Genomic DNA, 13,440 nt, shown 5'->3' on the forward strand with positions numbered 1-13,440 from the left:
GGCAGGTATTGATGATTTGTTGGGGGCCTGGGAGTTTTATTTTTACCTTAGAAATTGTAGAGCCTTGTCTTAACTAAACTAGAATGCTGAACAGAGTGAAAACAGTGATATGGCTTTTAGAGACGACTAATTTAGAATGAGAAAACAGTGCAGAGAATTCTCCTGTTCCCAACCCCCTAAAACACAAGGGTAATAAGAAAATAAAAATTACATTGAGATGACAAGTTACAGTCACAAGTAGGTCATTTTTAAAGGGGAGAAAGGCATTTGGAACCGACTACTCTCACGCAGCAACTGTTTTTATTTCAGCCTCTTTCCTTTCCCAGGACAGGTTGGTGTATTTTGCAAACCATATGTATTATTTTGTGTTGTGCATTTTCAGGTAACATCCTGTGTCCCCCCTTGTTTCTAAATAATCTTCAGAGTTGATATTGTGTGTGCGTGCGTGCACATGTGCGTGTGTGTACAATCATGTCACTTAATGACGGGGACACATTCTGAAAAATTTGTCGTTAGGCGATTTCGTCGTTGTGCAAACATCCGAGAGTGCACTTACACAAACCTGGATGGTGTAGCCCACTCCCCAGCTAGGCTATGTGGGACTAGTCTTATGGGACCACCGTCACACATGCATTCCATTGTTGACCGAAATGTTATGCACATATCGCGGAGCATTTGCACAGACAGCAAAGAATAAAAGTCCCTTTTCACTGCATTTTAACACAGACACTTACTGTAGAATAAATTTTCTACTGTAACATTCTGAAGAAGGCAGAAACAAAGCAAAATTTGATACAAGCAGAAACCCAGCAACCTCAACAGTATATGCTATTGAAAACCCGGAGCACGGGAGTGTCCCTGCAGCAAGGCTGCGCCCCAGTCTGGGAAGCCCCGGCCTGCCTCTCCCCTGCTGGGACACGGGCCTGTCTGCTGGCTTCTCTGGAGGACCCTGTGACAGGTAGCTGGCTGAAGGGAGCAGGCTGGCTCACTGAGCCTTCCAGAACTGTCTGCCCTTTTCTTCTAGCCTTGCTCCTGGGTGGGCCACCAGGCTCACTTTCCTGCTCTTTGGGGCAAGTTTTGCTTTAAAAAATTTTTCCAATTCAATTTTCCTTATACTTTTCTGGTGATCATTTCAAATATCCTTTAAGGAGCCAGTGGGGGCAAAGGTTCTTCATCTTCTCCAGTTACTGGCCTGTGCAGTTTGTCTTCATATCTTAAGACAATGTTTGTTTTAATGTGGCTTTGCCACGCCTGTTAAGGAAACTTCAAGGAAATGTGATTTGCTCTAATAGGATTATCAGAGACATTTCTTTGTTAGTTTTATCTTTGCTATTTTATGTGAAAATCATGCATCTCTGTGTAAGAAAAACCACCCAGCCTTTCCCTTCTGAGTGGGGAGAGCCCAGTTCCCACCCGTGTGTCTCCTTTACTACTCACACAGAACTCTTCGCTCTGACGCCAAATGTGTGGAGTTGTTCCCTACACCTAGCAATTCTCTGTGACACCAGCTGGTGTCCTACAATTTAACCCAATTCTGACACTGTCCACCTGGAGACAGCGTCAGACCCCACAGGTTAAGGGCTCGGTCCCATAAGACTACGCCTACCCTCGATCTGCGGATGCCAGTCGCAATTCCAGGTTGTCACCTGTGCCTCTGACGGATCGGCTGTAAATCTGAGGTTCCCACAACCCCTTCCTTGGGTTCAGTTAATTTGCTAGAGCAGCTCACAGAACTCAGGGGAACTGTTTACTCACAGTTTACCAGTTTTTTTTGAAGGATATGATTAAGGATACAGGTGAACATGCAGATGGAAGAGATACGTAGGGCAGGCTGTGTGGGGAGGGGCGTGGAGCTGCCGTGCCCTCTCAGGGTGCACCCGTCTCCCTGAACCTCCACCTCTTCACCAGCCTGGAAGCTCCCCAAGACCTCTGCTGTTGGGAATGTAAGGAGGCTTCCTCACGTGGGCACGATCGATCATTACTCCGTTTCTGCCCCCTACCCTCTCTCAAGGATGAGGGGTGGGGCTGACAGTTCCAAGCTTCTGATCATGTCTTGATCTTTCTGGTAACCACCCGCCATCTAGGAGCCATCCAGGAGTCCCCCCAAAGTCACCTCAAGAGAACGAAAGACACTCCTAGTGCTCTGGTCACTTAGGATGTGACCAGGGTTTTAGGAGCCTGCCAGGAACCGGGGGCAGAGACCAGTATATATGTTTTCTGTTGTCTCACAATCTTATGGCACTAGAAAATCTGAGAAATAAAGATGCTCAGTTTTTTTGATGAGAGAGCAATTTTTAATAGTAATTTATTATATATAGTATTTCATATAGTACTTATTTCATATAGTATTTTATATAGTACTTATTTCAAACTTGTTATTAAACCATTTATATGTTTGTATCTTCTTTATTTCAAAGGTCTAACTCATCTTATTACTATGGATTTACACCAGAAGGAGATTCAGGGCTTCTTCAATATTCCTGTCGATAATTTAAGAGCATCTCCCTTCTTATTACAGTATATTCAAGAAGAGGTGAGCTAGCTCAAACTTTTTTATTTTAACATTTTGTTTAAAGGTTGAAAGATACATTTCCATTTCCTTGGGCTGCCCATAAAGGACTAAAACTCAATGTTTCCTGCTTAAAGTACTACCTTACTTTATAAATGTAATTCAGTCTATTTTAAAATTCTTGATCTGCAGTTTATTTCTTTTGCTAAGTTCTTAAAATTGCTTTTTCTTCTTTTAGAACTCAGGTACCTAGAATTGGACTAGTTATGATCATGACAAATAGCTCGCTCTCATCATTTGGTCCAGGTGTGGTCCTGGCCCTCTTTTATGTATCCGTCTGTTTGCCTGTCTCTCTGTCCGTCCATCTGTAGTAGTCAGCATCCATGACCCTACGACCCAAAAAGAAAACCAGAATCATTGTCGTAAGCTCATGTGGTCCTTCTTTGTCCCATCCCCTGCTTCCTCCCACCCGAGGGAACCATCATCCTGAATCTTGTTTTATCTTCTCTTAATTTCCTTTTTATATAGTTTTATGTATAGTTTTTATATAGTTTATAAAACTATAAACCATAAAAAAGTTCCTTTCTATATAGTTTTATCTCGTATATATTCGTATTTAAATATATGTTTTTAATATGTATAAAGACAAAAACAAAATATATATATTCTTTAACTTTATTAAAAAATCAAATTGTGTAATTTTTGGGAATTTTGCACTTGGTATTACATTAGTAAGCTTCATCCATGTTGTTCTGTGTCACAGTTCGTCCATTTTGACTGCTGAAAAACACCCACTATGCAGCTGTTATCACAGTTGATTCATGAGGTTTTGGCTGTTGTGATAGTGCTCCTGTGAGCATCCTTGTGTGTGTCTCCGTGGTTCATAAGTGAAAGTGTATCTTGGTTATATACCAAGGGTGGGATTGCTAGGTTGTATGGTGTGTGAATGTTTAATTTTTCCCAGGCAGTTATACCCATTTGTTTTCCAGCCAGCAATGAGTTAGATATCCTGTGGATCCGTCCTTGCTTCAATACTTATATTATCAGGGGGCCGGCCTGGTGGCATAGTGTTTAAATTTGTGCGTGCTGCTTAGGTGGTTCAGGGTTCTCCAGTTTGGGTCCTGGGTGTGGACCTACACACTGCTTACCAAGCTGTGCTGTGGCAGCATTCCCACTTAGAAGAACTGGAAGGACTTAGATATACAACTATGTACGGGGCTTTGGGAAGGAAAAAAAAAAGAGGAAGGTTGGCAACAGATGTTAGCTCAGGGCCAATCTTCCTCACAAAAAAAGGCATGAGAAGGGCTGGCCCCGTGGCCAAGTGGTTGGATTCGCATGGTCCACTTTAGCAGTCCAGGGTTTCACTGGTTTGGATCCTGAGTGTGGCCATGGCACCGCTTGTCAGGCCATGCTGAGGTGGCGTCCCACATAGCACAACCAGATGCACTCACAGCTAGAATGTACAACTATGTACTGGGGGGCTTTGGAGAGAAAAAGATGGGGGGGGAAAAGGAGGTTGGCAACAGATGTCAGCTCAGGTGCCAGTTTTTAAAAAAATAAAAGCATGAGAAATGTTACTAAAAATAAGTGAAAAATAAAAGAATACTTATATTATCAGAATTTAAACTTTTTGCCAGTTGAAAGGCTATGGTATGGTATCTTGTCATTTGGTGGGTATATCTCTGATGACTTAGGGAGTTGAACATCTTCATCTGTTTCCTATTCTGTGAAAAAGTGCTTAATGCCTTTTACCTAATGGTTTGTTTTGTGTATTTCTTTCTAAGCTGTAGGCATCCTTTTTTTTTTCCTTAGGAAGATTTGCCCTGAGTTAACATCTGTGCCAGTCTTCCTCTGTTTTATATGTGGTCTGTGCTGAGGACTGAAGCAAGGCCGCCGAAACAGAGCGTGCCAAGCTTAACCACTAGGCCACGGGGCCAGCCCCATTTTTTAATTCTTGATTCTGGCCAGTTAGAATTTTTTTACGTGTGTCTCTCAGTTTGTAACTTGTCTTTTTGTTTTCTTTTTGGAGTCTTGATAAGCAGACATATTCAGACTTTTTTTTCATTGAGATGAAATTCACATAACAAAATCAGCCGTTTTAACACAATTTAGTGGTATTTAGTGCATTCACAGTGTTGTGCAACTGTCCCCTCTCTCTAGCTCCACAGCTTTTTCATTGCTCCGGAAGGACACCCTGTGCTCTTTAAGTAATCACGCCTTGTCCTTCCCTCCCCACCATTTGCTGGCAACCACTAATCTGCTTTCTGTCTCTGTGGATTTGCCTGTTCTGGACATTTCATATAAACAGAATCGTACAATATGTGACCTTGTGTGTTTGGCTTCATTCACTAAGCTTAATGCTTTTGAGATTCATCACTGTTGTAGCCTGTAAAGGCTTCATTCTTTTTCATGGCTGAATTACGTTCCATTGTATGTAGATATCACTATTTGTTAGTCGTTGATAGACATTTGGGTTGTTTCCACCTTTTGGCTGTTGTAAATATTGCTGCTGTGAACATTTGTTTACACGTTTCTAAGTGGACATATGTTTTCGTTGTGGACATATCTTTCATTTCTTGGATGTATACTTAGGTTTGGAATTACTTGGTCACTTGGTAATTCTGTGTTTAACTTTTTGAGAAGCCATCAAACTGTTCTCCAGAGTGGGCGCGCCGTTTTACACTCTGACCAGCAGTGTATAAGATTTCCGGTTTCTTCATATCCTTACCAACATTTATTTTCTGGTCTTTTGATTATAGCCATTCTAGTGGTTGTGAAGTGATATCTCATTGTGGTTTTGATTGATCTGTATTTCACTAATGATGAATGATGTTAAGCATCTTTTTGTGTGTTTATTGGCCATTTGTATATCTTCTTTGGATGAATGTTCAAATCCTTTGCCCATTTTTTATTGGATTGTTTGCCTTTTTATTGAGTTGTAGGGGTTCTTTATATATACTGGACTCTAAACTCTTATCAGATATATGATTTGCAAACATCTCCCCCCATTCTGTAGTTTGTCTTTTTGCTTTTTTGATAGTGTCCTTTGTTGCACAAAAGGTTTTACCTTTGGTGAAGTCCAATTTATCTTTTTCTTTTGTTACTCATGCTTTTGCTTTTAATTCTAGGAAAACATTGTCAAATCCAAGGTCATCAAGATTTACCTCTACATTTTCTTCTGAGTTTTATAGTTCTGGCTCTTATGTTTAGTTTGATCCATTTTGAGTTCATTTTTGTATGTGGTGTGAGGTAGGCATCTCACCTCATTCTTTTGTATGTTCTGTCTAGTTGTTCCAGCAGCATTTCTTGAAAAGACTGTTTTTTCCGCATTGAAGGGCTTATTTCTGGACTCTCAGTTCTATTCCATTGGGCTATGTGTTTATCCTTATGCCAGCACCACACTCAATTTTGATTACTATATAGCCTTATAGTAAGTTCTGAAATTGGCTTTCAGTTACATATGAAGTTAAGGATTGGCTTTTCTGTTTCTGCAAAAAAAAGGGCATTGGAATTTTGGTAGGGATTGCATTGAATCTACAGACCACTTTGGGTAGTTTGCCATCTTCATATCAGGTCTTCCAACCATGACTATGAGTTGTCTTTCTGTGTATTCAGGTTTCTTTAGTTTCTTTTAGTACTGCTTTGTAGTTTTCAGTGTACAAGTCTTTCACTTGGTTGGTTAAATTTATTACTAGGTATTTTATTCTTCGATGCTATTGTAAATGGAATTGTTTTCTTAATTTCCTTTTGGATTGTTCATTGCTGGTGCGTAGAAATGAGATTGACCTGTGTGTGTTGATCTTGTACCCTGTGACTTTGCTGAATTCATTGATTAGCTTTGATAGTTTTTTGTGTTGTGTGTGGATTCTTTAGAGTTTTCTGTGTATAAGATCATATCATCTGTGAATGGAGGCAGTTTGACCTCTTCCTTTCCAGCTTGGGTACCTTTTATCTTTTACTGTCTGACAGCTCTGGCTGTTAGATCACTTCCAGTCCACTGTTGAACAGCAGCGGTGAGAGTGGGCGTCCGTGTCGGTTCCTGACCCCAGGGGGAGGGCTTTCTGTCTTTCACCATCGAGTCTGATGTGTTAGCTGTAGGATTTTCATAAATGCCTTTTATCATGTTGAGGAGTTTCCTTCTGTTCTTAGTTTTCTGAGTGTTTTTATCAAGAAAGGGTATGGGATTTGTCAGATGCTTTTTCTGCATCAATTGAGATGATCATGTGGATTTTTTCCTTCATTCTATTAATGTAGTGTATTATAGTGATTGATTTCTCTCATTTTGAACCACTCTTGCATTCCTGGGACAAATCAGACATTGTATACAATTTTAATATAGTTATATTTGTTATTCTTTGATATGATAGCACTTGTGTGACTTATTATTTAAGAAGCCTTTTAAAATGTTAACTTATAATGCACTTAGCTATTTTGCTCTTTTAGGAACTGTTTTCCTCACATGAATTATTTCTCTCTTTAATAACTTTTCCAGGGAACTTTTTACATATTTAAAAGATGGCAACGTATAGATTTCTGAGCAGCTTCTTTCTGTCAAGAGTGCAGGCCTTCCCCGTCCTCCAGCCATTAACATAGACGCTCGTTAGTGAAAATGAATTTAAGTATTTTTGAAAGAGGAAAATATACAACATTCTGCTTGTTTTCTTTAAAGTTAATCTACAAGGAACCTACAAATGCTAATAAATTCAGAAAACAATATAGAATATTGTTTGTAAATTATAAATTATACTGAAAATATAGTTTACCTGAATATGATTCTCAGGTCAGAGGAAGAGAAAGGGTGAGCAAGCAACGGCCAGTGTCTTGATGGGGGAGGAAAAGGGGTCCAGGCAGAGAGGAGTGAGGGCTGAGACTTGAGTGCGCAGGAGAACATGGTGCAGTTAAGGATCATCTAGATAAAGAAACCTGTAGTTTTGGAAGGAACAGAGGGTGCTGTAGACTTTCATAGGCTAATGTTTCTATCTGGTGCTTTGGGGGAGGTTTCCACTCAAGGTACCAGGCGTGTTGTGTGCTGGCATCTCGAGGCATCCGTGGCCTAGTGCCTCTTGAGAGGCGCCCTTGAGTCTGTGATCAAGGCTGAGCACCCTCGTGAGGTCGGGTGTGCGGCTCCTCCAGCGCCTCTGAGGTCCCTTCGCTCTCAGGGTGAGGCTGCCTGCCACTTGGAAAATCCCAGTTTAGGTTTTATTGTGGAAAAGAAGTCAGGGTGGAACTCTCTTATGCTGTTTGTGGTTCAGCAAACTAGGGAAACGGTTCTGTGTTTTTGATGGTGAGCTAAGAGTGATAACTCCAAACATTTTAGTTTCAAAATCCTTCTTAAAAAGTAAATTAAAACAGACCATGAAAAATGAAATACCATAGGGAGCTCACTGTTGAAAAGGAATTTTGTTCTCTTTTCTGTAGTGTACTTGTTTTCATGTATTAGAGCGTCTCAAGCGGGGTAGACAGACCATATTTTACTGAATCTAAGATGTCATCAATTAAGGTTTATGTTATGTGTGTCATCAAGAAAGAAGAAAACACTGCCAATTATACTATGACGCAACGCCGTTGTGTCACTTAGTGATCCTCTTCTGCAAGTTTTGATGCTGACACTTCCCTGTGTGACAGCTCACACTCTGTTTCTCTTGAGCTGTCACTGGAATTTAAGCACTTTCTGTGAGAGTCGTAATTGGATGCTCTTTGGCTTGAAACTTTGTCATCTAGTCTGAGGGTTTGGCGGTTTCTCCTGCCTTCTCTTGTGTTGCCCTGTGTGTGTTAGGCATCCTTTTGAGATTCAGTCCTTTCACAGCTTCGCCTTCTGGTGTTGAGTCCTCCTCGTTAGGTCTCGTAAAGCACTTGATTGTTGCCTTGCAAGAAAAAGTGGAATTGTGGTCATTCTTCCAGCGGTGACCATTTGATTCATGAATATGAAATTACTCCGTGCTGCCCTCTTCCTGTGTATATCTACTTGCACAGTAACTTTTCATTTAATGTGGAATCACGGTGAACTCTTTCTGGAGACATTGTAAATGGCAGTTAAACCCAGCCCATATAGAACCAACAGTGCCTGTGACTCATGTGAAGCGAGGACCTTAGGAATGCCTTGGCCTCCTCCGTGCGTGTGAAGGGGTAAAAAAGCACGTCGCAGCTGTTGGGCCCGTGGTGGCTGTAAGACACTACCGAGTTTGAGAGATCCAAATTGTAGACACATTAGTGTATGACCCAAAATATGGTTTGGGTGTTGGTTAAATATAGTGCATGTTTTTTAAAAATGACTAAATATTGTAGTGATAGTTCTGGTAGTCATTGGTCTGCATCAGGATTTTTTAAGGAAATTATGAAGAGGAGGGCTACAAGTGTAGTTTTATGCTGTATGTAGAGATCCCATCCCATCTCGTCAGTTTTTTACATAGGAACTTTTAGAGCTATCCTGTTTCTGATTCTTGAGTTGCTTTTGCATTTCCCCATGTTCTTCTTACTCTGTTTATATCAAGCCACTCTCATGATCACAGAAATGAAATACGGCAGGAGATGGAAGCCCAGGGCCAGAGGGTGGGGTATGGCAGAGCAGTGTGGGGTGTAGGGCCAGGTTGATTCTTTGTGGTTCCACACGAGCCCTGAGGATGTTTTCCCTTAAAGCTTCAGGGGAAAATTACAGCAGAGTCTAGAAGTCGGACTTATATGACATGTAGTGTGTTTCCCCCTCCACTTGATAATAAGAGTAATCTTTTTCTAAAAAGTGAAAAATGAATGTTTATCTTTATGATGGCAGTGTAGGGACATGCGTGTTTGTGTTTAGTCATGCTGACGGTACTGAGAAAGCACCGGCCCTGGACCCCGCCCCTGTCCTGGGCCCCTCTGCAGGGTGACCTTTGTTCCCAGCCTGCCTTGTGTCCTGTATCTTCTCAGGTCTTTCTCTTTGTGTTTACCTCCTTATCTATGTGCACAGTTAGAGATTTTGGTTTGTGGCTGCTTTTTAAAAACCACATCGACATATTGTTTACCTTGTTCTGCAGCTTGTCCTTTGCTTTCTCTGCTGGTGTCTGGAGGTCTTTCCTGCTAAGATGTGTAGGTTTACCTCTTTAGAATTGCTACGTAATGTTCCCTAGTTTAGATCAGCGATCTCCAGTGGAACTTTCTGTGATCGTGACGATGTTCTGTCTGCTGTCTGGTATGGTAGCCACTAGGCACATGTGGCTATTGAGTCCTTGAAATGTGTCTAGTGTGACTGAAGAACTTAACCTTTCATTTTACTTAAGTTTAATGTGAATTTAAATAGCTGCATGTTTAAAGCACAAATTTCAATGAACCACAGTTTTTTCAACTATTTCCCTCTTGTGATTGGATATTAAATTGTTTTAATTTTCACTCTTTTAAGTGAAATATTTTATTTTCAAAAAATATTTAAGTAATGCTGCATTGAAAATTCTTGTACTTAACCTTTTTGAGTACTTAGATGAGTGTTTTCCTGAGATATATTAGGAAGTGGAATTGCTTAATTGAAAAGTATCTACATTTTTAATATTTTAATAGTATTGCAATTTTCTGAAAATTTGGTATTTTAATAGATACCGTGAAAATTGCAGTTGTCTGAAGGGGCTGCATTGATTTACACCCCACTAGCAGAGCATGTGATAGTACATGTTTGCCCATGCCCTTAATTTTGCTAGTTTAATGGGCAAAACTATACTGTATTATTTGAATTTTTTTGTTCCCTGATTCCTAGTGTGATTGAGCATCTTAGCGTGTAGTTTTTGGGGTGGGGCGGAATTTCCCCCATCTAAAATAGCGTTTTCTCTTTTTACTGTGGTTTTGAAGCTTCAGCATGCTGTGTCTGGGCGGGACTTTCCATTCATTTTGTAGGTACTCAGTGGGCCACTTTCCTTCTCTGGGAGCTTTTGTCCTAAAGTTTATTTCATCCCTTCTTTTTTTTCATTCTTTCCTTTGGGAACTGTTAGATGTTGAAAATTTTGCATCTAGTCTCTATATTATTTAACTTTTTTGGTTTTCCTTTTCAAGTTTCGTGTTCTCATATACTGCATTGCGGGGAAAATCCCTTGGCCTGATTGCCCAGCTGTGTCCCTTCTGCCATCAGGCAGCCAGCTACTGAGTTCCTTCTTTGGACCATCATAACTTCCACCTTCTAGATTTCTTTTTGGTTCTTTTCATAACAGCTTGCTCTCTCTTTATGCATATGACTTCCTGTTTTAACCCCTGACGAGACAGTAGACCTGTTTTTATTGAAGAGTCCTTTCTTTTAAAGTCTCCTTTTATTTGCTTTATTAACTGTTTCCTTGGTTTTTATTTAGTCTCTTGGCCAGATTTGGTGATGTTTGGATGATGTTTGATGTGGCAAGGAAGAACATAAAACAGTTTAGAAGGACTTGCAGCAAAAATAAGGAAAAGTGTGTAAATGAAAATAGTTTCTGCTGTCTTATTCTCTGATAGCGTGGGATAAATTCAGCTTTCCTGGAGAGACATCTGATCCATGTGCTTATGCTGGATATATCAATCAGTTTTTGCTTCGTTTACTAGCTATTTATTATTTAATGCTTCCTGTGTGCTAGGCATTGTACAAGGTGCTGGATGTTATTAAGTACTTATGTTAAATTCATTGATCTGCGTAATTGTGAGGACAAAAGCAATGGGGATATATTTGAATGAAATAATACACTTTACTTGAATTGATTGAATTTCAAGAACACAATTTGAAAATATTGCTGAGCTGAAGTCAGAAACAACGAACCACCGCTCGGCTTTAAACTAGTTCTGTCTTCTAAACTCTCAGAGGTTGGTGATGGGTCTATGTTCAGTTGAAATCGTCGCCAGCACAGGTCACTTCAAATGTTCAACTCTAAGACTGCAAAGCAGGCTGATGTTTCGCTTACTTTCTCAAGGGCTCTTAACAGCTTTGCAGACGAGTCCTTGCCGACCGGCCTTTGACAGTTGGTTACTTCAGTGTGCCCTGACTGAGATGCGCTGAATCATGGGTTTGGAGCGCACTGATTTGGAATTTGACGGTTACCCCCGATTCAGGTTGGATGGCGATTGTGTGTAACTGGGATCCGTGAGAGGCCTTCCTGCTGACTTTATGAAAGCATCCTTCCCCCATGTTATCAGTGTGGGCTGGCAGGGAGATCTGAGCCAGTCACTCATTAGCCCTGCTTTTTCCTTAGAAGAGTCTGTGAGGGTCGGACCTTAATAATATGTTTTTCTTAGGCAGACATTTCTTCATTTTTCCAAAGGAGAACTTGACTTTGAACTCTCTGTTTTTGGAAAAACTTTGAAGTGACCAGATGGCATTTTGGAGTCCATTAGAATGTTCCTTTTTATTGATTGTTGCCTGTTGGTGTGAAGAGCCCTGTGGAGACGTGGCAGTAACGCCCCTCTTGTCTGTCACAGATCCCGGATTACAGGAATGCGGTGATTGTGGCCAAATCCCCAGCCTCGGCCAAGAGGTAGGTGGGAGCCCCCGACTGCTGCTTGGATCTGCCGCCGAGGATCACGTCCCCACAGATCCGGGGCGTCCTGGATTCTCCTCAGCGGTTCCCACTGGTGTCCCTTGTTTTTATTCTGTGGACTGATAGTCTAAAAGATTGCCCGCTCCATCGGTTAAGTAATTTGCTTTCCTCTTTTTTTCCAACCCCAGTCTGACTGCCAGTTGCATTTCTTGACCAAAGCCATCTGAGTCTGGGGTCCTGACCTAGTGCTTCCCTCATGCCCAGATGGGCAGACACCTGTCATTGATCTTCACATCTGGCATTTAAAATACCACCGAATATACTTTGTAGTTGTTTACTGCCTTTTATTCAAAAACACTCAGTAATTTATTAACAGAATTGTATCCAGCTGAGAGGCCCCTTATTGGCATGTGTTAGAAAGTGACGTTTTACAAAACTCAAACACCCTGAGGCGTACAGTTGGGGCAGTGTTGAGAGTTACTTGTGACCTGGAGTAACTGATGAGTCAGTAATATGGTACTTAAAATTGTGTTTGTGTTGAGGGTGTTTCATATAGAAGCCACTCCAGGGGCCAGCCCCATGGCTGAGTGGTTAAGTTCACGCGCTCTGCTTCAGCGGCCCAGGGTCTCACCAGTTTGGATCCTGGGTGCGGACCCTAGCACCACTCACTGAGCCACGCTGAGGTGGCTGCCCACATGGCACAGCTAGAAGGACTCACAACTAAAATATACAACTATGTACTGGGGGGCTTTGGGGAGAAGGAGGAAAACGAAAAAGAAAAGCCACTCTCCATTAGACAGGGAAAGGACAAAATCCAACATAGGAATAAAGGCTTTTTCCTAAAAAAGATCTTTTAAAATTATTTCCCACAACTGAATGCCTCTGCTCACTGGACCGTTGTTGAGTTCTGTGGAGTGAAAGCAAGCGTGGGGACCTCCATCCTGAGCCACAGTCTGTTACTATTGAAGGATGGGGGGGACTTGCCGTTGATTTAAAAGATCTTACATATAAGTAGCTTTCTATTATAAAATAACAATATTTACTATATTGAATAAATAGAGTTGGCATTTATGATAAAACCATGAAGTTGCCGTGTTCTTAGAGCCAGCCTCCCGTGCAGGGCAGACTGTGCCCACCCACGCTTCCTTCAGGAAGCTCTGTCCTTGGGGTCTCATATTGTCCGTTTGATTAAGTCGTAGTAAACCATGACTCGTTTTGGAATATAAACATTTCAAACAACTTTTCCAAACATTTGTGCAAAGGCTGAGTTAATTTTAATTTAATAATTAATTTTTCTCTGATACACTTTTTTTGTTAAGGTGACAATCATATGACGCATGATTAACCATTTTAAAGTGTACAATTCGCTGGCGTTTAGTGCACTTACAATGTTGTGCAACCACCACCTGTCTGCAACTTTGAAACTTTTCCATCATCCCAGGAGAACGCCTTGTACTCATTAAGTAATTGCCT

General features: G+C 41.1%; 1 protein-coding gene across 4 annotated transcripts in view; it reads left to right on the forward strand.

Moving 5' to 3' along the window:
- PRPSAP2 (phosphoribosyl pyrophosphate synthetase associated protein 2) overlaps positions 1-13,440 on the forward strand; it is a 48,184-nt gene that overhangs the window by 12,673 nt on the left and 22,071 nt on the right. For all 4 annotated transcript variants that reach the window (XM_070482268.1, XM_044744880.2, XM_044744881.2 and 1 more), the window contains 2 exons: positions 2,418-2,533; positions 11,909-11,964. In XM_070482268.1, coding sequence (XP_070338369.1) covers positions 2,418-2,533; positions 11,909-11,964 — 172 coding nt within the window. The remainder of the gene's footprint in view (positions 1-2,417; positions 2,534-11,908; positions 11,965-13,440) is intronic.

This window comes from Equus asinus, chromosome 13, assembly GCF_041296235.1.
Source record: "Equus asinus isolate D_3611 breed Donkey chromosome 13, EquAss-T2T_v2, whole genome shotgun sequence".
Taxonomy (NCBI): domain Eukaryota; kingdom Metazoa; phylum Chordata; class Mammalia; order Perissodactyla; family Equidae; genus Equus; species Equus asinus.